This window comes from Peromyscus eremicus, chromosome 2, assembly GCF_949786415.1.
Source record: "Peromyscus eremicus chromosome 2, PerEre_H2_v1, whole genome shotgun sequence".
NCBI classification, from domain to species: Eukaryota; Metazoa; Chordata; class Mammalia; order Rodentia; family Cricetidae; genus Peromyscus; species Peromyscus eremicus.
Window position 1 is genome coordinate 159,266,404 of NC_081417.1, and position 24,992 is coordinate 159,291,395.

At 49.9% G+C, this 24,992-nt stretch overlaps 1 protein-coding gene and 1 long non-coding RNA gene across 5 annotated transcripts in view; one reads left to right on the forward strand and one right to left on the reverse strand.

The window, feature by feature from the left end:
- The window catches only part of Slc45a1 (solute carrier family 45 member 1), a 32,039-nt gene extending 16,799 nt beyond the window's left edge, over positions 1-15,240 (reverse strand). Inside the window, exons 1-5 of one of the 4 annotated variants that reach the window (XM_059255436.1) lie at positions 15,112-15,240; positions 8,504-8,924; positions 7,923-8,015; positions 7,369-7,593; positions 1,997-2,736 (exon numbers count right to left, since the gene is read on the reverse strand). In XM_059255436.1, coding sequence (XP_059111419.1) covers positions 1,997-2,736; positions 7,369-7,593; positions 7,923-8,015; positions 8,504-8,900 — 1,455 coding nt within the window. In that variant the 5' untranslated portion in view covers positions 8,901-8,924; positions 15,112-15,240. Of the gene's footprint in view, positions 1-1,996; positions 2,737-7,368; positions 7,594-7,922; positions 8,016-8,366; positions 8,466-8,503; positions 8,925-15,111 lie in introns of those variants that run through there. The other 3 variants (XM_059255439.1, XM_059255440.1, XM_059255438.1) reach the window with 3 other exon arrangements.
- LOC131904333 (uncharacterized) lies at positions 8,291-11,802 on the forward strand. Its single transcript, XR_009377726.1, has 3 exons — positions 8,291-8,914; positions 10,012-10,145; positions 11,420-11,802. It is a non-coding gene; the product is annotated as an uncharacterized LOC131904333 (long non-coding RNA).
- Positions 15,241-24,992: the final 9,752 nt, after the last annotated feature.

Below are 24,992 nucleotides of genomic sequence, written 5' to 3' on the forward strand. Positions count from 1 at the left end.
CTCACAGAAATCACCTGCCTCTGCCTCCTGAGTGCTGGGATTAAAGGCGTGCACCATCACTGGTGGCAGCACCAGATTATTTTAGTGGGAAAAGGAAATAGGAAGCCTGTAGTTTGGGGCCCCAAAGCAGCCATAGCAACGAGGCTTGTTCCCTACGCCTGCAGCAGGTGTGTTCGTACTCAGCTCACTTTTTTTTTTTAAACGCTCACTAACCTCCCAGGTACTGGGATTACACACCATGCACCACCTCACCTATGTGTGGGGCGAAGATTGAACTGTCGCTCTGCACATGCCAGACAAGCCCTCTACCTACTGAGGCACTGCCCCAACCTTCAGCTCACAATTTTGACTATTTCCTCTCTTTCTTCCTTCCTTCCTTCCTTCCTTCCTTTCATTCTTTCTTTCTTTCTTTCTAATGTGCATTGGTGTTTTGCCTACATGTATGTCTGTGTGAGAGTGTCAGATCCCCTGCAACTGGAATTGCAGACAGTTGTGAGCAGCCATGTGGGTGCTGGGAACTGAACCCGGATCCTTTCAAAGAGCAGCCAGTGTTCTCAACTGCTGAGCCATCTCTCCAGCTCAATTTTTACTATTTTCAAAGAACTTATGCCCAAACCACCCTGTGGACAGAACGGACACTGGGAGGGACCAGGAAAAGGGGATGCTGGGAGCCTCTGGTTCAGCTAAGACCTGAATCTAGGTGCCACCTGAGTTTTGTGAAACAGGGTGTTCCACTCGACAAAGGGTCAGAGAAGCTACCAAATGTCACCAAAGGAAGAAGACAAGCCCTTGATTTGTGCAACTAGGAAACGCTGCCTCTGGCAATACTGGGCTGAAACACTGTCCAGCTCATGGGTGCCCTCCACATTTGGACCTCTGCAGTCTTCCCTGGGGGAGCAGAGCCCTTCCTCCAGCAGAGGCAGAGGTCCTGGCTCAGCCAGGCTGTGGTATCTGTGGCCTGAGCAAAGTGTCTCACTGGGTCATGCTCCAGTCTACCTGGCCCCAGAACAACCTCCCTGAAGGGACCTGGACAGGTTAGATGCTTCATAGGGCTGTGGCCGAGAAACCCCAAGTTCCTAGTCTCTCTCCTCCGGTGAGGGACCCAAAGCCAAAGGGGAACAGACACTGTTTACCTAAATAAGAGGACAGCTTAAAGGAGCCTCCTTCTCAAGGTGGAGAGTGCTGAGTGTGTGTGTGTGTGTGTGTGTGTGTGTGTGTGTGTGTGTGTGTGTGCTCCAGCACACATATGTATGTGGATACAGGCACACATATATACATGTAGAGGCCAGAGGACAGCCTCAGGTGTGGTTCCTCAGGTGCTGTTTCACCACACCAGCCCTTTACATGGGTTCTGGGGATCAAAGTCAGGTCCTCATACTTTCAAGACAAGCACTTAACCAACTTGGGCCCTGAAAGTAACCTCCAATGGCCACCATAACCTCACGGCCAATTTGACATACACTAAAGGCACTTCTAACAGCCTTCCAGAAGATTCTGTCCCTTTGCAGAAGACATCATTAAGCATGCAGCCTTTCGGGGTCAGCGTGTGTCAGACATGAGCAGGGGTAACTGCTCCCACTGGAGACGTCCCAGAGACACCACAGGCTGCCATGGTGTTAACCTTTAAGACTCAGATCTGTTGGCACTATATTCAAGGGGCCCATGTGGGCAGTGGCTGGACTACTGAGGGGAAGTGCTAGAAACTGGCGGCACATGCACAGCACTTTCTGTGGTCTGTGTACCACACCCTCTAGAGGGGTGGTTCTGGCCTCCGTTTCTTTGGGGAAGACATGGCAGTATGTAGAGGACTGCCAGTGAGTCACAAGTCCTGTCCTGATCATCTGGGGACTCGGACATCCCAGAGTCACCTACCCACGTGCAAAGGAAGACATCTCTGAGGCCGCACTCCCCCTCAGCCTTTGACTGACAACAGAGGCAGCTACACAGGCTGGACCATCAGGTCCTTGCTTCCCCCTTGACATCTGTCTGCTTTTACCTGCTGACTGAAGGTCACATTCCTTCTCCTGCTGGTTTCAGGCCCATTTCCTCCAGCCACATCTGGGAGAGCCAAGGTCTGGGGCCGCTTCAGGATCCCTGAGGCCCGTGGTTTAGAGGTGTCCAGAGAGCCTACCCTTAGCACATCTCCATCTGAGCCCAAGGTCAGGGCCCCCTCTCTCCTCTCCAGCAGCCCCCTCTCCTGGCAGTAGAAGCCATCGGGTGCCCGGGGAAAGCTGACACTGATGGCCTGGCTGGGGACGCTGTTGGGGAGAGCGAGGTAACTGTCGTGGCCTGCCGTGAAGCAGTCGATGAGTACGCTGTCTATGTTGGAGGTGCCAAAGGATGATGCGAACTCGTTGATGCCTGTGAGGGAGTTGTCCCTGCTGATGAAGCTGCCGTACTTGGGGGTGAGGGGGCTGGGCGGTGAGATGGGTCTGGAGAAGCTGGCATACAGTCTGGTGGCTGTCGTAGTGGAGAAGGTGTCGCCAGCCCCCTCCTCCAACAGGACAGGTGGGGAGGGGGGCAATGGGAGGCTTGGGCTCTTCATAGCGGTCCTCTTCTCACCCAGGGGCCGCAGGGGCCTCTCAGGGATGCTAATCAGGGTGAGTACGGTGGTGACGCTCAGGGTGATAGCCGTGAAGATATAGATGACCCGGAGCTGACCCCCCAGGGCCCTCCCGAAGCCGGTTTTGTCCCAGTGGATGCCACCAACCACATAGCCGAACCCTCCTCCAAGACCTGTGGAGAGAAAAAGGATTCAGTGTCCTCTCCAACCGAGACAGGCAAGGAGGGTCCCCAGGAAAGGTGGAACTACTTTTTAAGAAGGATGTTAAAGTAGCGAAGTCCATTCCAAGGACCTGATGCAGTATCTGTCCCAACTACACCCCAGCAAGTGAGGAAGGGATTCTGAGGCACCCCCAGGGGTGTCCCTGACACCCTCCAGGGCCAGCTGACTACTCTCTTCTCCACATTAACCTCGGGCCTTGGCTCCAGGGCAGGGAGCAGAAGGACAAACTGCCAACCTGTCCTTCCATCAGAAAGGAAGTGTGTTAGAGCCATGGAAGGGGCTGCTGGGACCCAGCTATTCCTTTGCTTCCAGATGCATCCAGCTTCACGGCAGCACAAACACGCCAAGTCCTCATCTTCAGCACACAAGCCCGTGTGTGCATGAGCATGTCCCTTGATATCATCCTTGTGCGGGGCCACCTCCGAGGATGGCTCCGGGTTCTAGGGATGGAGCTGAAGTCACCAGGCTTGGCAGCAAATGCCTTTACGCACCGAGCCATCTCGTGAGTAAATTTGGAGTCCTTGCAATCAGCTTTTAGTGCGTCTTTTGGGAGAATCATTGAAGATTTGTGACCCTTAAACAAGGGCAGTGTCATATGGATGTTATTAATTTGATTTTATATTGAAATTAATCTACTACTGTATGTATGTAGCCCTGGCTCACTATATAGACCAGGCTGGCCTCAAACTCAGAGATCTGCCTGCCTCTGTCTGCCAAGTGCTGGCATTAAACACATACTTACCACACATGGCTCTATTTTTCAATTTTTTGTTTATTTACTTTTACTTTATGTGTATGTTTGCGAGCCTGCTTGAGTTTATGGACATCACATGTGTACAGGAGGCTGTGGTAGCCAGGAGAAGGTGTCAGATCCCTTGGATCTGGAGTTACAGGTGCTGTGAGCCCAGGTCCTCTGCAAGAGCAATCAGTGTTCTCAGCCACTGAGCCATCTCGTCAACCCCTAAACTGCTATTTTTAAACGGGACGTTTCCCCCCTTCCATGTCATTTTGTTATACGTGTTTTACCTAGGAACGCTGAGGTTCCTAAATTTTTGTTGTCAATTTAAACATTTCAAATTAAATTTTTATTAATTTGTGTGTGTGTGTGTGTGTGTGTGTGTGTGTGTGTGTGTGTTGGGGGGGTGCATACCACAGTGTGCATGTGGAGGTCAGAGGTCAACTTGTAAGAGTTTGTCCCCTTCTCCCTGCATGTGGGTTCTGGGGATCAGACTCAATGTGTCAGGCCTGGTGACAGGTAGGTACCTTTACCCCCTGAGCCACTGTGGTGCCCCTTCTTGCTGTTTTGAGACAGAGTCTTGCTATGCAGCCCTGGTCCGCCTGGGACTCACTATGTAGACCAGGCTGGGCTTGAACTCGGGAGACCCTCCTGCCTCTGTCTCCCCAAGTGCTGGGGCATAGTCACCACACTTGAATTATTCTCCCTGCATCACTGGATCAAACCTGCAGCCTTGGGAGTGCCAGGCTAGTGCTCTGCCACTGAGCTACGTCCGAGCTCTGACTTTATCACAGAATGCTGACAACCCAGCATTCTGCTGAGTCCTCACACTGCTTTGTAGGTACATCCCGGGAAGTCTCAGTAGATATGACAAGGGTGACTTCCTGCCCTCTGCTACTGCCTCAGAGCAGTCCCTCTGTGGGGTCAGTGCATTCTTGCCTTGTCCTGACTTTGGTAGGGACACTTCTCATGTCATCAGGCACCCACACACCTGTGTGTGTGAACACAGCATGCGTGCACAAGCATGAATACTCTGGATTTTTGTTTGCACATTTTGAATTTGTGAGACCATCTACTCAAAAACAGTTTGTGAATAACCTCAAGCTAATTCTTAAGGCATTTTTACAGTCATTCAAGAATTTGCCCAGGACAAATGAAGATTGACTTGCTCCAGGCATGAGGCCCAGCTGCGGTGGCACAGGGTAACCTCAGTCTTTTATTTTATTTTATTTTTTTGGTCAGGCCTGCTTAGCCCCTCATCGCCTGCATGTCCTTGGATTCTGCTGGGTTGTGCTGGCTAAAGTGTGTCAATTTGACAAAAACTATAGTCTTCTGAGAGGAGGAAACCTCTGTTGAGAAAATGCCTCCATAGACTAGTGATTGATGGGGGAGGGCCTAGCCCATGGTGGGTGGAGTCACCCTGGGCTGCTGGTCTCTAAGATTCTACAAGAAAGCAGGCTTAGCAGGCCATAAGGAGCAAGTCAGTGAGCAGCACCCTCCATGGCCTCTGCATCAGCTCCTGCCTCCAGGTCCCTGCCCTGCTTGAGTTCCTGTCCTGACTTCCTTCAGTGATAGACTACAATGTGGAAGTGTAAGTCCAATTAACCCTTTCCTCCCCAACTTGCCTTTTGGTGTTTCATCACAATAATAGAAACCCTAACCAGGGCATGGGTTTTCACTGTGTAAAGTGCACTCAGCGTGGCACTGAGGTGTTGTCTAACGTCCTGAGTGTGAGAAGGCTGAGGTTGCCTTGTGGAGGAAGGCATGTCACATGAGGTCTGTTCAGGCATAAGCCACAGTATTGGGAGCCACCAGGCCAGTGTTAGGGAAATGACAGTGTGTACCCACAGTGTCTTTAAGCCAAACGAGGTAAACAAGGCTGGGCAGGGACAGTTGATGTGACCAGAAGGTTTCAGGAATGCTTGCTGAATCAGCATTTGTCCTGGAAGGAACATGGCTGCTGCAAATAAGGAGACTAAACCACACTGTGCACTTACTTCACACGTACGCAGTGGCGCTTCCATCCAGAAGGCCGGAATCCTGGCTTTTAAAATATCCAGGGGAGAAAAAACTGCCTGTACTAGGTGTATACAGACTGATGTCATTCTCTAAATAATACAGTTTGATGACTATTTACGTGGGATGTGTGTATCCATGTGTGTTTGTGTGCATGTGTGTATATATTGGTAAACATCTATGTGTGTGTGTGTGTGTGTGTGTGTGTGTGTGTGTGTGTGTGTGTGTTGTATGTGCGTGTTTGGGTATTTATAAATGTGTTTGGAAGCCAGAAGCCAGTGTTGAGTTCTTTCTCTGTTACTTTTTACTTTTTTTTTTTTTTTTTTAAAGACAGGGTCTCAGGAGCCAGGCAGTGGTGATGCACGCCTTTGATCTCAGCACTCTGGAAGCAGAGGCAGGCAGGTGGATCTTTGTGAGTTCAAGGCCAGCCTGGTCTACAAAGTGAGTTCCAGGACAGCCAGGGCTGTTACACCAAAAAATCTTGTCTTAGTGAAGAAAAAAAAAAAAAAAAGACAGGGTCTCACTACATTACTATGTAGCTCTGACTGGCCTGGAACTCGCTCTGTAGACCAGGCTGACCTCAGATTCAGAGACCCACCTGCCTCTGCTTCCTGAGTGTTGGAATTAAAGGCATGCACTATACATGCCCAACCTTTTTAAGTTTTAAAAATACTTATTGTCTTTATATGCTTATTTTAAAATTATGTGTATGGGGGGTTGTTGAGTGTGTGAGTGCAGATGGGCACAGAGGCAGGAGGGGGCACTGGGTCACCTGGAGCTGCAGTTACAGGTGGGTGAGTTTCCATGTGGGTGATGGGAACTGATTCAGCCTCTCTGAAAGAACAGTAAATATCTTAACTGCTGAGCCATCTCTCCAGCCTCCCCATGCCCCTGCTCCCACAAATGCTTTTAGGACAGTTTCTTTTTTTTTCTTTTTTTTTTTTTTTTTTTTTTTTTTGGTTTTTCAAGACAGGATTTCTCTGTGTAGCTTTGTGCCTTTTCCTGGAACTCACTTGGTAGCCCAGGCTGGCCTCGAACTCACAGAGACCTGCCTGGCTTTGCCTCCCGAGTGCTGGGATTAAAGGCGTGCGCCACCACTGCCCGGCAGGACAGTTTCTTGGCTTATTTATTAATCTGAGAGAGGATCTCACTGTGTAGCCCTAGCTGGCTTGGAATTCACTATGTAAACCAGGCTGGTCTTGAACTTACAATGATGTGTATGTTTCCTTAGTGCTGGGATTAAAGGAGTACACCACCCCCTACTTGTGTGTTTTTTTTTTCTCTCTCTCTCCTCTCTCTCTTGTTAGGGTCTCATGTATCCCAGTTTAGTTTCACACTACGTAGTCTACAGTGAGTTTGAACTCGTGTCTCTGTCTCTCCCTCCTGAATGCTGGGATTCCTGGCATGCACCACCACACCTAGTTTATAAAGTGTAGGGAACTCTAGGGTTCTGTGCCTGCTGGAAGCATTGTACCTACTGAGCTACATCCCCAGTTCCAAGGTAAGTATTTTCTATTTACCTATTTGGGGGCTATGGTGTGTGTGCCTTGGTGCATGTGTGGAGGTCAGAGGACAATTTGTGGGAGTTAGTTCTCTCCTTCCACCATGTGGGTCCTGAGAGTCAGACTCAGGTCAGGCACCTTTACCAAAGATAAATGTTTTTGATCACTTCAATGCCGACCTGTATATTTGAATTTCACCAACTAATTTTTAAATCTAGAGGTAAGGAAGGAGCCCCTCTCCTCCCTGCCCTCCCCCTCCCCCTCTCCACCAAGGGACACACATGTGAACACTGCTGTGCTGTAGCCTTGCCTGGGAGAAAAGCACTCACCTGCCATGAGGGCGTGGATGTTCAGGCCTCGGTCCTGGTCCACAGGGCCACACACATCCATCATGTAGGCGTGGCTGGGGTTATCTGCTGAGTCAGCACTGAAGTCCATCAACACCACCCCGCACACGGTCAGGAGGATGCCCCACTTGTGGTTGGTGGCTGTGTCAGCCAGGGCCATGCCAATGTCCCTTCCATTGAGCAGGAGTGACAGGCCCAGTAATGCCCCTGGAGACAGAGAGACAAAGTCACCAGAGAAAATGGAGTCATTCTCTGTCCCTGAGGCTCGCTTCCTAAGCTGAGACTCAGGACTTAAAGAGGAGCCCAGACCCACAGCGTGCTCTCACTCAGGCCAAGGTTTGCCTCCCATCAAGCCGAGCAAGGACAAGATGAGCTTTATTAGCTTATTAAAACAAACAAACAAAAAACTAAATGATTTATTCTTCGTGTTGGCTCAGGCAAGGTTGGGCCCGGGGCTGCCTGGGAACTGCTTGAGGGCCTCCCCCCACTTTTTTTGTTTGTTTCTTTCCATTTTATTTCCATGCCAAACAACAGACCTATCGCCAGGACAAGAATGAAAGGACGTCTCCTTCCAAACCTTGAGGTACATCGGTCACTCCAGGCGCCCAACAGAGGCTGCAGCAGGAATCCTGAAACAGAGCAGGCGGGGGTTACTGCCAGGGCCCCCAGCGCAGCGCCATGGATGCTGAGTCAGCGGCTCCCAAAGCACCGCGTGCAAGCAAATATTCCAGGGCACCGAACCGTGAAAGTAAGGAGAGGGCAGGCTGCAAACGGAAGCCGAGTCGAGCCGCCGGAGCCACCCTGGACCTGCTGTACAAGACACCAAGCCGGTGGGACCTTCCTTGGGAATCCCAGCAAACCCCGCCCCTCGTGGAGAGCTAGGGGCGTGTCAGGTGATGTAATCCCGGGCCTGCCTAATGTCCGTCCTACCCTCCAGTGCAGATCAAAAAGCTCAGAATACAGGATGTGACCGGCCATACCTGTGTTCCCCCACAGCCCCATACTAAGGAGTGGAACTCAACTCCTCCCTCGTCCCCTCAGGTCCCTCAAGCTGCTTCAGCAGAGGCTTCTGGAAGCTTCCGGAGCTTTCCAGAGGCCGTCCACCATCGGGGCTCACCGAGGATGGGGCTGATGAACCACACTAGGCTGTAGAGCTGGTCAGGCAGGCCCATTTGCAGGAGTACTGGAGTGACGTACGCGGTCTCCATGGCGTAGCTGAACTCGATGCCAAACAGAATGCAGCCGTTGAAGAGCAGCTCCCGAAACGACCTCTGTGGGTGCAAGTCTCCAAAGTCCACCAGCTCAATGGGACACGGGGTGTTGGGAGGTGGGGGTGGAGAGGGTCGAATGTACTTCCTCCTCTTGGGGTGGCGTTTGAAGTTGTTGGCCCGGTGACTGATGTGCCGCGTCACAGACCCTGAGTAGCTGGAGATGGGAGACTTCCAGAAGTCCTGAGGAGCCACACTGGGGAAGAGGGCCTCTCCCGGAGGGGTGCTGCCTGCTGGGGGGATCATCGTAGGCAGGGCTGGTAGGTGTTGCTGTGGGGGAAGCCCATTTAGGGACGACAGTTACTTCACTGAGGTCTATGCGGAGGCCTCCATCTTCCCCAAGAGCCTCTTGCCTTCCTGGTTTGCCATCCCCGTGGGGAAAGCTGAGATCGCACTGAATACTTCAGAATTCATCGTCTGCCTCTCCAACCCCAGCATTCCGTCCCCAAGTCCAGCCCAGTGCCCAGGGGCTGGAGCAGGCTCCCTCTTCCCTTAGAGAGAGAACCCCAGCCACCAGTCTCCTGTAGCACTGCAGGGGACTCTCCAGACAGTCTGAGTCAGGACAGACACACAAAATGACCTTCTTGCAGGGGCCTTAGAAGATCTTGCCTTTCCTTGAAGGTCCCACAGGACTAGACCCCCAAAAAGACTAGGCATGGGTTAGGAGCCACCTGGGGCTGAGCACTGAACCACTCATCGTGAGGGGACAGCCCTTCCTTCATGGGGTGAAAAGTCACAGCTGATCAGCTCAATTCCTGTGTTTATATTGACTCCTTTACAGGAGCCAAAGGGGCCAGATGCCTGCCTCAAAGCAGCGGGGTGTGTGTGTGTGTGTGTGTGTGTGTGTGTGTGTGTGTGTCGTGGTGGGGGTTGGTCATGAGCCCTTTTCTTTAAACTATTATTGACAAGTGAATTTTCAGCCAAGACAAGAACTGAAACCTCTATGGTGTTTGAACTGCTCTCCTAAGGAAGTCGGGCTGGGAATGCAGCTCAGGGCTGGAGCCCCTGCCTCATGTGTTCCAGGCCTGGCCTCCACCTCTAGTGCCAGAAACGAAGGACGAATAGACACAGCAGTGTGGGGTGAGAAACAGAGAAATTTTTACATCACCCAGAGCCTAGCAGGGAATTAGGAATGCAAAAGCCTCCCTCTGTCCTCTGACTCCTGTCCTCTGACCCCTGTCCTCTGACCCCTGTCCTCTCTCCTTTGCCCTTTGCTCTCTGCCCTCCAGGGTTTGCTGCCCAGACCCTTCTCTGAGCATCCCTTGCTCTTGGCTATTTTGAAACAAATCTAGATTAAATTAAAGGAAGTGATTGCTATGACTCACAATGTAACCACCATTGTTTTCCCGCAACACAGGGAGAGGAAAGCTGAGGCCAGAGTGGGAGGAACAGAGACCTGGAGCAAAGAAGTCCCAGAACTCTGCTGGATGTCCACCTCACCCACCCGATGGAAAAGCCATTGACATTCTCCTTTGAAGTCCTTCCTGAGAGGTAGGCACCCAAACCACAGTGCTTTTTTCAGCCTTGGGGGTCCTGATGACAGCATCATTGACAAACATCACCGGCTTTCCTCCGAGACTAGGGTTAAGCCTCAGCTTGAAGCCCTTGTTTCTGATACTTACTATGCCACTTTCCATCACACCATTGATGCCACAAAAATTCCACCTCATGTGTGTTCAAAGCTCCTTGCACTACCCTGTAACTCAGGCATCTCCTCAGAAACGACCAATAGTGGAAATGATTGCACATAGAGACAGCAGGATTCAGAACACCAACTCATCTACCCTCCATCCATTTACCCTTTATCTGTCTACTCTCTGTCCATTCACCTATCCTTCCATCTACCCACCTATCTTATCAACTGCCCTCCATCCACCACTATCCATCTACCTCTCCACCATATATCCATTCATCTATCCATCAATCTACCATCCACCCATCCACCCCATTCATCCACTATCCATCTATTTTTCTATCTACCCACGTCTACCTATCCATCCATCCATACATGAATACATCTACCCTCCATCCATGTACTCTCTATCCATCCATCTACCCTCCATCTATTCATCCATCTACTTATCCATACATACATACACCCTCCACTCATCCATCTACCCTCTATCTATTCATCCATCTATTCATCTACCTATCTATCCATATATTCATCCTCCACCCATCTGTCTACCATCCATCCATCCACCTATCCATCCATCCACCTTCCATCCATCCATCCATCCACCTTCCACCCATCCATTCATCCATCTATTCATCTACCTATCTATTCATATATTCATCCTCCACCCATCTGTCTACCATCCATCCATCCACTTATCCATCCATCTACCTTCCATCCATCCATCCATCCACCCTCCACCCATCCATCTACCCTTCACCCACCCACCCATCCATCCATCCACCCATTCATCCATCCATCAATCTACCTTCCATCCATCCATCCACCATCCACCTTCCATCGATTCATCTATACATCCATACATCCTCTACCCATCCACCATCTATCTATTCACCAGTCTTCTATCTACTCTCTTTCAATTCATCATCCATTCACTCACCTGCTTACCACCCATCCACCATCTATTCACCATCCATCCATCTGTCCAGGCAACCGTCTACTGACTCATATTCTCATCTATCCACCTCCCCACCCACCCGATTCAGACATCCTCCCATGTGACTAAGTTCTGAGGATCAAGACATGGAGCTCACAGAGAAAGAATAATGACATAGTTCTTGCCTTCAAGTTAGGTTAGAAAGTGAAGGAAAATGTTCCAAGCAGTGGAAATCTTCCATACAAACGAGAAAGAACTAACTGCTGGCCACAGTGAGGGTGTGGAGCGAGATGAAGTCACCAGTAAAACATTCGCTGATGGCGAAGGACCTTGAAGCCTTGGCTAAGAGGTGCATTTTACACGCGGTGACATGGCGGAGCTCACTCCTCTGTTACTTCAATAATCACTTATCTGGTGACCTTAAAGACACCGCTGTGTAAAACGAGGACAGGTGAGCCTGAGAACTACGTAGACAAGTAATGCTTCATTTAAAATATAGTCTACTTACGAAGATGAACTCAAGACTAAGGCTTCAGGGGCTAGAGTGACGGCTCAGTGGGTCAAGGCGCTTGCCACCAAGCGTTCTACCCCTAGGCCTCACATGGCAGGAGAGAGCCAGCTCCTGCAAGTTGTCCTCTGGCCTGACCCACACACTCTACCATTAAATAAATAAATACATACAGTTCTTCTTCTTGTTGTTGTTAGAGATGAATAGTTTCAAAAAGCTCAAGCTTGTGTGTGTGTGTGTCCTTCCTCTAGCTCAGGGGCTTCTGTAAAGTGAGACCTGTCATGTGACCAGCCCTCCTTCCAGAGCACAGGTAGGTGCTAGTGGCACCTGGAGCTTCACACTTGGGAAGTCCAGTACCCTCGGAGCCAGAGTCTTTAACACTGGTGTGCTGAGAGCTTGGTCCAACTGTATCCGTCGGCCACAGCACACATTCCCCTACAAGGGACCTATTCCTGGGATCTCCCCCTTTCAGTGACACAGTCTCTTATATCCTCTTTGCTATCCGTATTCTCCCCAGAATAAAGTTCACACAAGTACACATGTGTTAGGAACTATCCCCTTAGCTGGGCGGTGGTGGCTCACACCTTTAATTCCAGCACTCTGGAGGCAGAGGCAGGAAGATCTCTGTGAGTTCAAGGCCAGCCTGGTCTACATTTTGAGTTCCAGGACAGCCACAGCTACATAGTAAGACCTTGTCTTGAAAAACAACAACGAAAAACCCCCACAAACAAACAAACAAACAAACAAACAACTGTCCCTTTGACTCAGAACGGAGGGCTGTGTTTCCAGTCTGGACAATTCTGCACCAGCAGCAGGGGAACCTTCCAGACGCTGCTTGAGATGGACTATGTACATGGGCTGCTCCTCTAACAGCAGAAGTCCACCATCATCTCCCACCACTCAGCTTTAAACAGGACCTGCTGGGCTGGAGAGATGGCTCAGAGGTTAAGAGCACTGGCTGTTCTTCCAGAGGTCCTGAGTTCAATTCCCAGCAACCACATGGTGGCTCACAACCATCTGTAATGAGATCTGGTGCCCTCTTCTGGCCTGCAGGCATACTGTATACATAATAAATAAATAAATTTAAAAAATAAGATAAAATAAACAGGGCCTGCAGCCTGTCCTGGAAAAAGCAGACACTTCCCTCCAGTGGTTCCCAACCTTCCTAATGCTGCCACCCTTTAGTACAGTTCCTCAAGTTGTGGTGACCCCCAACCATAAAATTATTTTTGCTGATACTTCATAACTGTAATTTTACTACTGTTATCAATTGTAATGTAAGCTAGGTGGTAGTGACACACGCCTTTAATTCCAGCACTCTGAAGGCAGAGGCAGGCAGATCTCTGAGTTAAGGCCAGCCTGGTCTACAGAGAGAGTTCCAGGACAGCCAGGGCTACACAGAGAAACCCTGTCTCAAAAACAAATCAAAACAAAGAAACTCCCCGAAACCTTTAAATATTTGTGTTTTCCTATGGTCTTAGGTGACCCCAAAGGGTCGAGACCCACAGGTTGAGAACTATAGGTCTGGTACATGAACCAGAACTAACCCCGACTTTGAAAAACGTCTTTACTCAGCTTCCTGTTTGCATTGGAGTCAGGTCAGGATAACCTTTTTTAAAATTTAATTGCTGTGTGTGTGTGTACGTGTGCACATGGGTGTGTTTGTGCACATGTGAGCGTGCTTGCACTTGTGTGTGTATGGACACGAACCATGACACGCATGTGTAAGCCAGAGGACAGTCTGCAGGAGCCAGTCTCTCTCTCCTCCCACCATCTGAGTCCCTGAGACGGCACTCGGGTTGTCAGACTCGGTAGCAACTACTTCTGCCTGCTCAACTGTCTTGCCAGTCCCAGGATTAGCATTCTTTAGTAAAAAAATGTATTTTTCTGGGCTGGAGAGATGGCTCAGGGGTTAAGACCACTGGCTGCTCTTGAAGAGAACCCGAGTTAGTTCCCAGCACCCACGTCAGGTGGTTCACAACCACCTGTAACTCCAGCTCCAGGGATCTGATGCGCTCTTCTTACTTCCCAGGCACTGGCACGCATGGGTGCACACACACACACACACACACACACACACACACACACGAAAATAAAAGTTAAAAGTAAAAAGTGTGTTAGTTAAGAGCTTTGCAAAATTTTACACTAAGAAGAATTTTTTAAAGTTACTTTTCTGTGGGCATTGAGATGGCTCAGTGGTGAAGGTCCTCATCTTCCACCTTGTTTAGATACAGGATCTCTGGCTTGCGGCAGGATACACCAGGCTAGCCCACCATGAGCTTCTGTGGATTCCATATCCCCACCTCCCATCTCACCCTAGGAGTGCCAGGATTGTAAGCACTTGATATCGTAACTCGTGGCTTTAAATGGGAGCCAGAGATTCAAATTCAGGTCTTCATGTCTGTGCAGAAATTTCTTCCCCCACTGAGCGTCCCCAGCCTGTTATGGGCTGTTCAACAGCACCCGATTCACAACAGAAGCGACATCCCGGGAACTCGAATCCTTAAGCGCATCTTACTTGGAACCAACCTATTTTCTCCTTTCTCTTCTCTGTAAAAAAAAAAGTGGGGGGCGGGGGGAGCTTACACCTGTGGGGTTGTTGGGTACCACTTCCCTTTTACTTCCTACAGATTCTCAAAGCTGATAGCTCAGGCCTCTTCCTAGACCCTTAAAAGCTGTGTGGCCTTAGAGGGATACCGTCAGTAAACTACTGACCCAAGGCCCAGTTCTCATACTTCGTCTCTGGGACTTTCACTCTTTCCGAGGGCCAACTTGTCCCCAAAGTCCCGGCCAGGAGCTCACTAACTTGGGTTTCATCAGCACCTGACTCTATTTCCCATAAGAACAGAAAAACAAACGTTATAACGACTCCAGGAGCCATGAGAGGTTGTTTATTATCGAGGAGGGAATCAAGGGAACGCCTGTTAGCCTCTGTATCTCCCTTAGCATGTCACCCTCAGTTGTATGACTCAGGACAGTGCTAACATGACAGGGTGCTCTTCCCAGGAACCCAGACATCCTGCGAGATGTTTGACCACAATCCCTGGCCAGCCAAAGGGCTCAGCCTCAGCGAGGAGGTGAACCGGAAGCTGATGACACCTGCCCAGGTAGCCGGGAACAGGCCTGGGGCTCAATCAACATAGCAGAAGCTGGGGGCAAATTTCACCAGACTGCCTCTCCCGCTAGGCCTGTGGCCGCTTCACCCTGGAGGCTCCATTCTCAGCTTAATTCACTAGACACCCAAGAAGAACAAAGGTCCCCATGTCCGTCTGGAGCCCCCAGCCTGGGCACGGGGATCATCCTGGGGCCTAAGCCGCAATGCTCCAGGCGCAAAGCCGCGAAACTGGGTGGAGGGAGCAGGAGAAAACGCCGGTACCTGTGCGTCCAGACGGGAGGCATCCCTTTCCCAGGCTGGGCTCCTGGTTCTTCGGGGTATAGCTCCGTCCCAGCCCAGCGCCCCCAGCCCCGCCGCGGCAGCTGCAGCATCACCCCGCGGGGCGGGGCCGTGACGTCATGGCTGCATCCTGCCGCTTGGTCCCGCAGAGCATCCTTAAAGCAGCAACCGCGCCAGCGCACCTTTGGGGACAGCCCAGGTCGATGGGCACAATGCAGAAACAGGAAGCACTGTGACTTGGTGGGGACCATCCTCAAAAAACATGTAATAGTTTACTTTTCCGTGGTCGTAAATGCATTATAAAAGCGCTTGCCCGAGCCCGTGAGCGTTCTCCCTGGCCCCATTTTGAGGGAAATCCATACGTTTTTGTGTCTTTAATTGTAAGTAAACAGTCATGTGCGCATTTATAGGTAAACATGTGCTCCCTAAATATTGTGCCCACTGCACTAAACCAGTCACCAGAAGTATCACATTCATTGTTCTGGCCACAAATCCATCAGGTGGCTGAGCTATGCCATGCTTTATTCTAAACCCCCTGGTATAAAGAAAAGAGAGGGGTGGACCTCCTGACCTCAGGGCTGATAGGTTAGGGAGAAAGATACACATTTAATAGTATAAATAATATAAGTAGGGGCTGGAGAGATGGCTTCCGTGGCAAAGGCGCTTGCCAAGCAAGTCTGGAGATCTGAGTTTAGTTCCTGGAACCCACTACAGGTAGAAGAGGAGACAACTCCATTAAGTTGTCCTCTGACCTCCCCCATGGCATCTGTGTACACACACACACACACACACACACACACACACACACACACACACACTAAGTGAAGACATCTTAAAGAGATGCTGGGTTGGACACTATCACTGAGCTACACTTCCTGTCATCATTTTCTAAGAGCAGGGAGAGGCTGGCTACATTCCTGTGCTGCACAGATCATGAAGCTTGAGGTTTGAGAGAAAACGGCTCCCAAAGGGAGCGGCACTATGAGGAGGTGTGGCTTTGTGGGAGTGGGTGTCTCTTCTGGAGGAAGTGTCACGGTGGGGGCAGGTTTTGAGGTCTCTTTTGTTCAGGCTTCCCTCAGTGTGACACTGAGTCCACTTCCTGTTGCCTTCTGATCAAGATGTAGCCGGCACCACATCTGCCTGCATGCTGCCATGCTTCCCGCCATGATGACAATGGACTGAACCTCTGAAACCCAGTGAAATGTTTTCCTTATAAGAGTGCCGTGGTCATGGTGTCTCTCCCCAGCAATAGAAACCCTAAGACAAAGCTCTTGGTGAGGGTCAGGGGTGGTCGTGGGGACAGATGGATACGGCAGACAGGGGACCAAAGCATGACCTAGATGAGAGAAAACAGCTATGAGGGTAGAGGTGACAGGGGACAGGAGGGATGAATAACAGCATGTCCCAGTTTGTGTCTCTGCTGTGAGAGGCATCATGACCAAATGTAACTCAGAGAGGAGTTTACTCAGCTTGCGTGTTGCACACTCCATCACGGAGGGAAGCCAAGGCAGGGACTGAAGGCAGGAACTCAAGACCGGAACTGAAGCAGAGACTGTGGAGGAACACTGCTTATTGACCACCCTTCCCCCAACTTGCTCACTACTTTTCTTATACATCCCAGGTGGACCTGCCTAGGGATGGTACCACCCGCAGTGGGCTGAGCCCTCCACACCAATCAAGAAAATGTCCCACAGGCCTCCTAATGGAGGTAGTTCTTCAGTTGAGGTTCCCTTTCTCAGGTGACTCTTAACTGTTGAGCCACCTCTTCACACTCCTCTCTTTTCATTTTTTTATATTTATATTTATAACTTATTTTGGTTTTTCAAGACAGGGTTTTTGTGTAGTGCTGGCTATCCTGGAACTCACTCTGTAGACCAGGCTGGCTTCAAACTCAGAGATCCGTCTGTCTCTGCCTCCAGAGTGTTAGGATTAAAGACATGTACCACCTTATTTGAAACATGGTATCACTGTGTATCCCAGGCTAACCTCAAAGTCATGGCAATCCTCCTGCCTGTCTCTTAAGGCTAGGAATTTGGTGTCTACCATTATGCCTAGCTTTGGAAACTTGTTTGAGACACAGTCACATGTAGCCAGGCTGGCCTAGAACTCACTAACTAAGGATGACCTTGAATCCCTCATCTTCCTGTCTCTGCTTCCCAAGTGCTGGGATTACAAGTGTGTGCCAACATGTCTGGTTTGTGAAGTGCTGGGGATTGAACCCAGGGCCTCATGAACGTTAGGCAATCGCTCTACCAACCGGGCTACAGTAGCCCCAGCCTAGAAGCTTATTTTAAGGGCTTTGCCTGGCCCTGGGGGACCTCCCTGAAGTCTGAGGAGAGTGGGTGGGGCCAAGCTTCCTACAAGCTGGAGACCCCTTTCACACCCAGGACCTGGACCTGGGCACATGGTCACACACTCAGTTGCAGGGAGGCTGGGACCTCTGTCCAGGAGTGGAAATGGGGTGGGGGTGGTAACAGGTGCCCGAGTAGGCAAAGTTGGGGAAGACTGTGTAGAAGAGAAAGGGGATACCCCGTTTCCAGCAAGAGAAAGGGCTTCACATCTAGGCATTGTTGAGGAAAAATCCTTTGCCCTTCTTTAACCTTCCAAATCTAGAACCTTCCTTTTCTTTTTCCCCCTCAAGGACCAGATGAGAGCCAGGTGTTGTTGTTGCTTGTTTTTATGTTTGTTTCTTTGTGCGGATAAAATCACTCCTGTCTCCACAATAGGTTTGGACGGGAGGTCAGAGTTGAATTTGTCAAGGGAACCATGGCCCTATGCACAGCGTTAAGGTTCCTCCCACCTCAGAATGGAAAGGACTGTCAGTCAGGACAGAGGTCCCAGGGTGTATTGAAGAGAAACCCAGGGACCCAGAGACGATGCCTCTCTGGGACATTCTAGGAGACCAAGTTAGCAGTGCCAATCCCAGCAGCCTGTGGAGATCACAGAGACCTACACGCAACCAGGAGCTCCTGTCCACCAGCACACACTCCCTGTGACTGTCACTCCCCATGGGTGACAGCATTAGCAAGAGCCAGAGACCCAGAGGAGCCGACACTTCAAGTGTCCACGAGGTGGCGCCAGAGCCCCACCGTTGCAGCTGCAGCTTCGGCTTGCAAGTGGCAAACCTGTTCTCACCTTGGATGGTTGGCTCTAAGACTGAAAAAACTCTCCCCCTCTGGTGAGCATACTCTTTTCTGCAAAGCATGAAACTGCTTGGGGTTTTCTTAGACCACATTCTCTCTCACACTTGCTCTTAAATATTTGTTTTTATTTTTATTTATTTATTTTAAAAGTTTAAAGATTTTCTTCCTTTATGCATTTATGTGAATGTTCTGACTGCAGGTATGCGCAGTGTGTGTACATGGTGCCCACAGAGGGCAGAAGATGACATTGAATTTCCTTGAACTGGAGTTACAGGTGGTTGTATGCTGCCGTGTGTGTGTTGGGACTTGATCCTGAGTTCACCTCTGCAAGAGCAACAAGTTCTTTTAACTGCTAAGCCATCTCTAACCCATGTTTTTATTTTTAAGTGATGTGTATATGTATATGCGTATGGATATGTGCATGTGTGTGCAGGTACCCTTGGAGTCCACAAGGGGGCGCTGGATCCCCAGAGCTGAGCTTACAGGTGGTCGTGAGTTGTCCTACATGAGAGTTGGGAACTGAGGTCCTCTGCAAGAAGAGTATTGAACCACCTCTTCATAACAGATCCTACAGCAGCCACTGTGTTGACTTTTTTATGGGGTAGGAGAGGCTGCAAACAGTTAGGGCTGGAGTTTGAACTTGGGATAGTGAGATGTGGAGAAATGTTCTTCTGCAGTAGCAACAGTGCAGCCACATGCTTCAGTCCTTGGTGTGGGTCCTTTATCCCCCCCCCCCACAAGGTGTCTCCATGTTGCCCTGGAACTTGCTCTGCTGTAGACCAGGCTGGTCTCGAACTCACAGAGATCCACCTGCCTCTGCCACCCAAGTGCTGGGATTAAAGGCGTGTACCACCACTGTCTGTCTGGGCCCTTTATTCCTGTATTGAATTGTCTGTGAGCACCTGGGGCTGGGAGGTAGCATGTGTGTGTGTGTGTGGGGGGGTGGTCAACGAAGCCAGTGACCACTGGGGACTTGATGGTGCTGGCCAGCTGGGAGACCAGCAATGGAAGCACCTAGCCAGGCTGCACACTGCTGTCCCTGGGCTTCGGGGGAGCCTTATTGGGTACAGGTTGACTATTCATAGCTGGCTCCTGACCAGTGTTAGAGATCCCCCTGTGACCCTCTGCATTCAGGTGGCTTGATCAATTTGTTCAGTTGGCTATAATTCTGAATCAATGAAGTGGAACTCTAAGCATGTAACCAATAATAAAACCACACAAAATTCAAATTACTTAATCTTTTATTTTAGTGACTGAAATCGTGATTTGGGGGCTCGTGAGATGGCTGCCAGGCTTGCTGACCTGAGTTTGATTCCCAGAACTCCCATGGTGGAAGGAGGGAGCTGACCCCCACATCTTGTCCTCTGACCTCCACACACTGAGGCACTTATGCATGGTTGCATGTTGCACATGCTCCAAATGAACACATAAAGGTGATTAATTTTTTTTAATTCATAACTTTTTTTTACTTTTTGAGAGAGAGGGTCTCACTATGCCATTCTAGTTGGCCTGAAACTCAGTATGTAGACCAGGCTAGCCTGCCTGTGCGTCCCAAGTGCTAGGATTAAAGATGTGGGCCGCCATCCTGGGTTCCACTGCTCTGATTTAGGTTATCCATGTCTACACTGCACGAGTTCATTTTCTATACCAAATATATTCCATTCCATGAGCATGCCTTGGGGTGTTTGCTCAGGTTTTTATCTGTTCTGCGGGCTCAGTGGACGCAATGCTGCTGTGGGCATTATAACCCCGCATAGGTGAACAGTGGGGCATTCCTGCACGGTGCACATTCAGAAGATGCAGTTGGGAACAGATACCTTCTTCCGTGTCTCCCCAAAGGCTGTACTCACCAGCACCCCTGAGGGCAGCGAGAACCGGTCACCCGCTCATCGCCGTTTGGTGTTGCCTTTCCCATTTGGTAGATGGACACAGACAGGTGACGAAGTCCTGACTTATAGGAGACTAATGGGTGTGAGCGCCCATGCTTACGGCCATGTCAGTACTCCTTTGTGGCATGCCTGGCCAAGCTTCTGTTCATCTTCCTACTGGGCATCTGTTTGCCTTGGTGATTTACAAGTGTCCGAGTGTCCTGTGCAAGGTCGTAATTGCCATGAAATGCGATCAGTTGATGCTGCTTATGGAACTGTCCTGAGGTCCTGGTTAAGAAATCGTCCCTCTCCTCCAGGTTGTGAAAGTCTTCTGTGTAATCTTCTAGCGACGCTGGTGTCCCTTTGATGTGCTCTTTACTAGGACGGGCTTTTGTTCCTGGTGTGAGGTCAGTGTCCCTCTCCCATATCCACTTGGCTGAGCGTCACTTGTGGAGAGAATCTTTCCTCCTCACGGTACTGAGGGGTCATTTCTGTCACAGATAAAGTTCCTAAGTGTTTGGGGTCCGTGTCACCGTCCATTCCCCTGTGCATGGCTCTGGGGTAGGTCTTCATGTCTTGTGGAGTAAGACCCTCCACCTCACTTCATGTCTCTGACTGTTCTTGGTCCTCCACTGTTCAGGTCTGAGAATGAGTCATCCTATATCTATAATACATACACAAAAAAGGGGGGATTGGGGGCTGGAGAGATGGCTCAGAGGTTAAGAGCACTAGCTGTTCTTCCAGAGGTCCTGAGTTCAATTCCCAGCAAACATATGGTGGCTCACAACCATCTGTAATGAGATCTGGCTCCCTCTTCTGGCCTAAAGGGATACATGCAAGCAGAACATTGTATACATAATAAATAAATAAATCTTTAAAAAAAGGGGGGGGGGAATTGCTGAACAAGTGAGGGGACCTAAGTTCAAATCCCCACAAAGAAGCTGGGCATCATAGCACATGCCTGTAATCCCAGCACTGGGAGTCCAGAGATAGCGGGATCCCTGGGGGCTCATGGCCAGCCAGACAGTCATGCTGCTCAGCCTCAGGCTCAATAGGGACCCTGTCTCAAAAAGGAAGGTTGAGCTGGCAAGACAGGTCAGCAGTAAAGGTGCTTGTAACATGAGCTGGGTCACCTGAGTGAGACCTTCAGAACCTACATAAGGTAGAAGCGAGGAACTAATGCCACAAATTGCTCTCTGACCTCCTTACCCATGCCATGGTATGTGTGCACCTATGTATATCATGCATGCATGCACGCACACACAAATAAGTCAATTTAAAAATTATTTTAAGAGGTGAGAATCGATCAAGAAAAACCACTCTGATATCAACTTCTGGTCTTCATATGTACCCGCAGTGCACCAGCACGGGGTGTACACAGGGGTACAAACACCCCCTCATACACACATATACACACATACACACACATACACACCACATACACACACATACACACCACACATACACACACACACCACACACATATACACATACACACACACACACACACATACACACCACATACATACACACCACACACACACATACACACCACACACATACACACCACACACATATATACCACACACAACCCACACACATACTATATACACATACCCCCATACACACATACCACCCCCCACGTAAACTACACACACACCGCATACACCACATATGTATACACACATCTCCTCCTCCCTCATATCCCCTTTCCCCAGAGATACCACAAACACACACATTAAAAAGAACACAAAAAGCTCTGGATTTGTTGTTGTTTTGTTTTGTTTTTTGTTTTTTGTTTTTCGAGACAGGGTTTCTCTGTGTAGCTTTGGTGCCTGTCCTGGATTTCACTCTGTAGATTAGGCTGGCCTCGAACTCACAGAGATCCACCTGCCTCTGCCCTCCTGAGTGCTGGGATTAAAGGTGTGCGCCATCACTGCCATGCAAAACTTTGCAATTATTTATTTATTTATTTATTTATTTATTTATTTATTTATTTATTTATTTATTTGGGGGAGGGTTTGAAACAGGGTTTCTCTGTGTAGCCCTGGCTGTCCTGGAACTTGTGACTGATTATTATTGATTGATTTGATTTGATAGTATTTCTCATCTATTGGCCTTTAATTCTCCTCCCCCACCCTGTCTTTCTTTGCCCTGGGTTTCTAACCTAGGGCTCACACACGCTGGGTAAATGCTCTCCACGGATCCACTTCCAACCTGTATAATTTTCCTTTTTTAAAAACATCCTGCCCAGTTTTATTTTCATGGTCATGCTGGTGCCACAAAAAAATCTGAGTGCTTCCCTTCCTCCTTCTATATAAGATTGGCATTATAACTCACAGATGCTGAGGCAGGAGAGTCACGAGTCCAAGACCAGCTGGGTAATTTAATGAGACCCTGTCTTAAAGTGTAAAATGAGGGTTTGGGTTGTATGTGGTTCGGAGGCAGAGCACTTGTCTCACGTGAGGACGGGGCTCAACCGTCAGGAGAGAGAGAAAGAAAGGAAGGGAGGGAGGGAGGGAGGGAGGGAGGGAGGGAGGGAGGAAGGAAGGAAGGAAGGAAGGAAGGAAGGAAGGAAGGAAGGAAGGAAGGAAGGCCTTATACTTTTGCTAAAAATTCAGAACTCAACAGTGGCCACCTGGACCTGAAGTTTCCTTTGTAAGTAAAAATGAAATTTAAAACGGAATGTGACGTTCAATTTCCTGTTCTCTTTTGTGACAGTTAGTTGCTGGGTATTTCCTAAGGAAGTTGTCTGTTTTCTCTTAATTTCAAAGTTCTTCTTGGCACTGTTGTTTCTAATATTACTTTTTTCTTTCTTTCTTTCTTTCTTTCTTTCTTTCTTTCTTTCTTTCTTTCTTTCTTTCTTCTTTTTTTATTTCTTTTAATTCAGGGTTTTGCTGTGAAGCCCAGGGTGGCCTTGAACTTTCAATCTTCCTGCCTCCACCTCTTGAGTACTAGGACTGCAAGCCTACACCATAACTCCCAGGTCTGTTCTGGTCTCATCTTTTGGGGGGTCCATACTGGGGAATGAACCCCAGGCTTTGTGCATGCCAGAAGGAAGCCTTCTGCCTCTGGGCTGGATCCCTAGCTTGTGTGTGACCTTGGGTCCTGAGTTAGCAGACCAGGTGACTTGTTAGGTTGGCTTATGCAATGCAGTGTGGGTAGTCCAACAATGGCCATCTCCCACCGCAGAAGCCAAGAGCCCAGTAGCTGCTCAGCCCATGAGGCTGGACGCCTCGCAGTTCCAACCTGGTGCTCCAGCCTGGAAGATTCTGGAGAGCCGCTGGCACCAGTACACACTGGAAGCCCGAAGAAGCTGGGTTCTGACCTCGGTGCAGAAACATCAGCAAAGCTTTTCCTCCTTTCATCGGGGCCCAGGAGGTGCCACCCACAGTGCTGTCACAGACGTGCAGCATCCTCCATCCTACAGGACATTGTGAGTCCCTGACAGACATCCCAGGACCTCTGTCTCCCCTGGGAAGTGAGTTAATGTTGAACGTTGATGTGTATCTTGCTGTCCCCACTTGCTCCGCCTCCCCTTCCCTGTCTCCAGCCTGGGATTCAAGAGCCTGGCTGCAGGCTCCTGCTCTGAGTCTCTTCAAGCCTCCAAAAACATAAGCGCCCCCCCCTCCCCATGCTGTGGCCTGTCTGTCTGTCTGTCCATGGCATTAATAAGGCTAATAAATCTTTATTCCCCAGTTATTTGTCTCCATGTCTTCCTGACACCCCCACCCCCTCACCCTAACCTCATCCGCCATCCTCACCCCTCCCGCCGCCGCCACCATTGAAGTTCCTGTTCTTTATAAGGGTTACACTCTGACTCAGGCTCAGAGGGGTGGATACTGTGTGGGCCGTGCACCCCTGCACGCCTCCTCCCAACCCTTCCCTGCTTGCACTTGAGTCCTGCATGTCTCGGGTCCCCTCCTACAACCTCATCTGCTTCCCCGGAGCTTGCTTGTCTGTCTGTCTCGTGGAATCCAGCACTTACTCATACAGCAGCGTCCTGGTCAGTATTGCTTGTCTTTTGTCCCTAAACAACTCTACAATGCTTGGCAGACCCAGTTCTCGGTAAATATTACCGACATGTTGCTGACAGGGACTGATTGACAACATCCGACTCTGCCCACTGCTGCTTCAGTGCCCTGGGTTCCTTTGTGCCAGAAACCTTGATCTTGTATTTGATTTTCCCACGTACTATGTGGCTGGCCAGGGCCAGGCGACCTCTCGGGTCACCTATTCTCATCTTTCATAATCTTTTGTTGTTGTAGTTGTTGTTGTTACTATAACAGAATTCCCCAGAGTGAGTGACTTACGAAGAACAGAAGGCTATTTTGGCCCGTGGTGCTGGAGGCCTGTCCAAGATCTGGTGAGCGCCCCCTGCTGCTGGACAGCCGCTGTCCACGGAAGAATTCACTCCCCCAAGAAGGCATCGGTGGCTGTCACTGACAGGTTGGGGGTTTGGGATTCAGGGGAGCCACTACGGAGGACTTCTTTTGGGATGAGCCACTTACTAGAGGGGTTCTTAACTCCATGGATGGACAAACAGACAGCAGTACAGACAGACAGCAGCAGGGCAGGGGTTCTAAGGAGAGTTCAGGTCCCAGAGGTGGGGGATGGTCCCTTCTAGATCTCAGAGGAAGGATGTTCCATGTCCCGTGGTTGGTGAGCATTCCACAGCACAGGCCTGCCCCCAGGCTGTCCCTGATCCCTGGACTGCAGGGGGAAGGGATATGTGACTCTGAGGATGTGCGGGACTGGGACACTTACAGTTAAGGGACACTCAGAATCTGGGAAGAGGCTGCGCCATGCCACCCTCTGTTGCTCTCTGACGTCCCAGAGTCTAGCAGCCTGA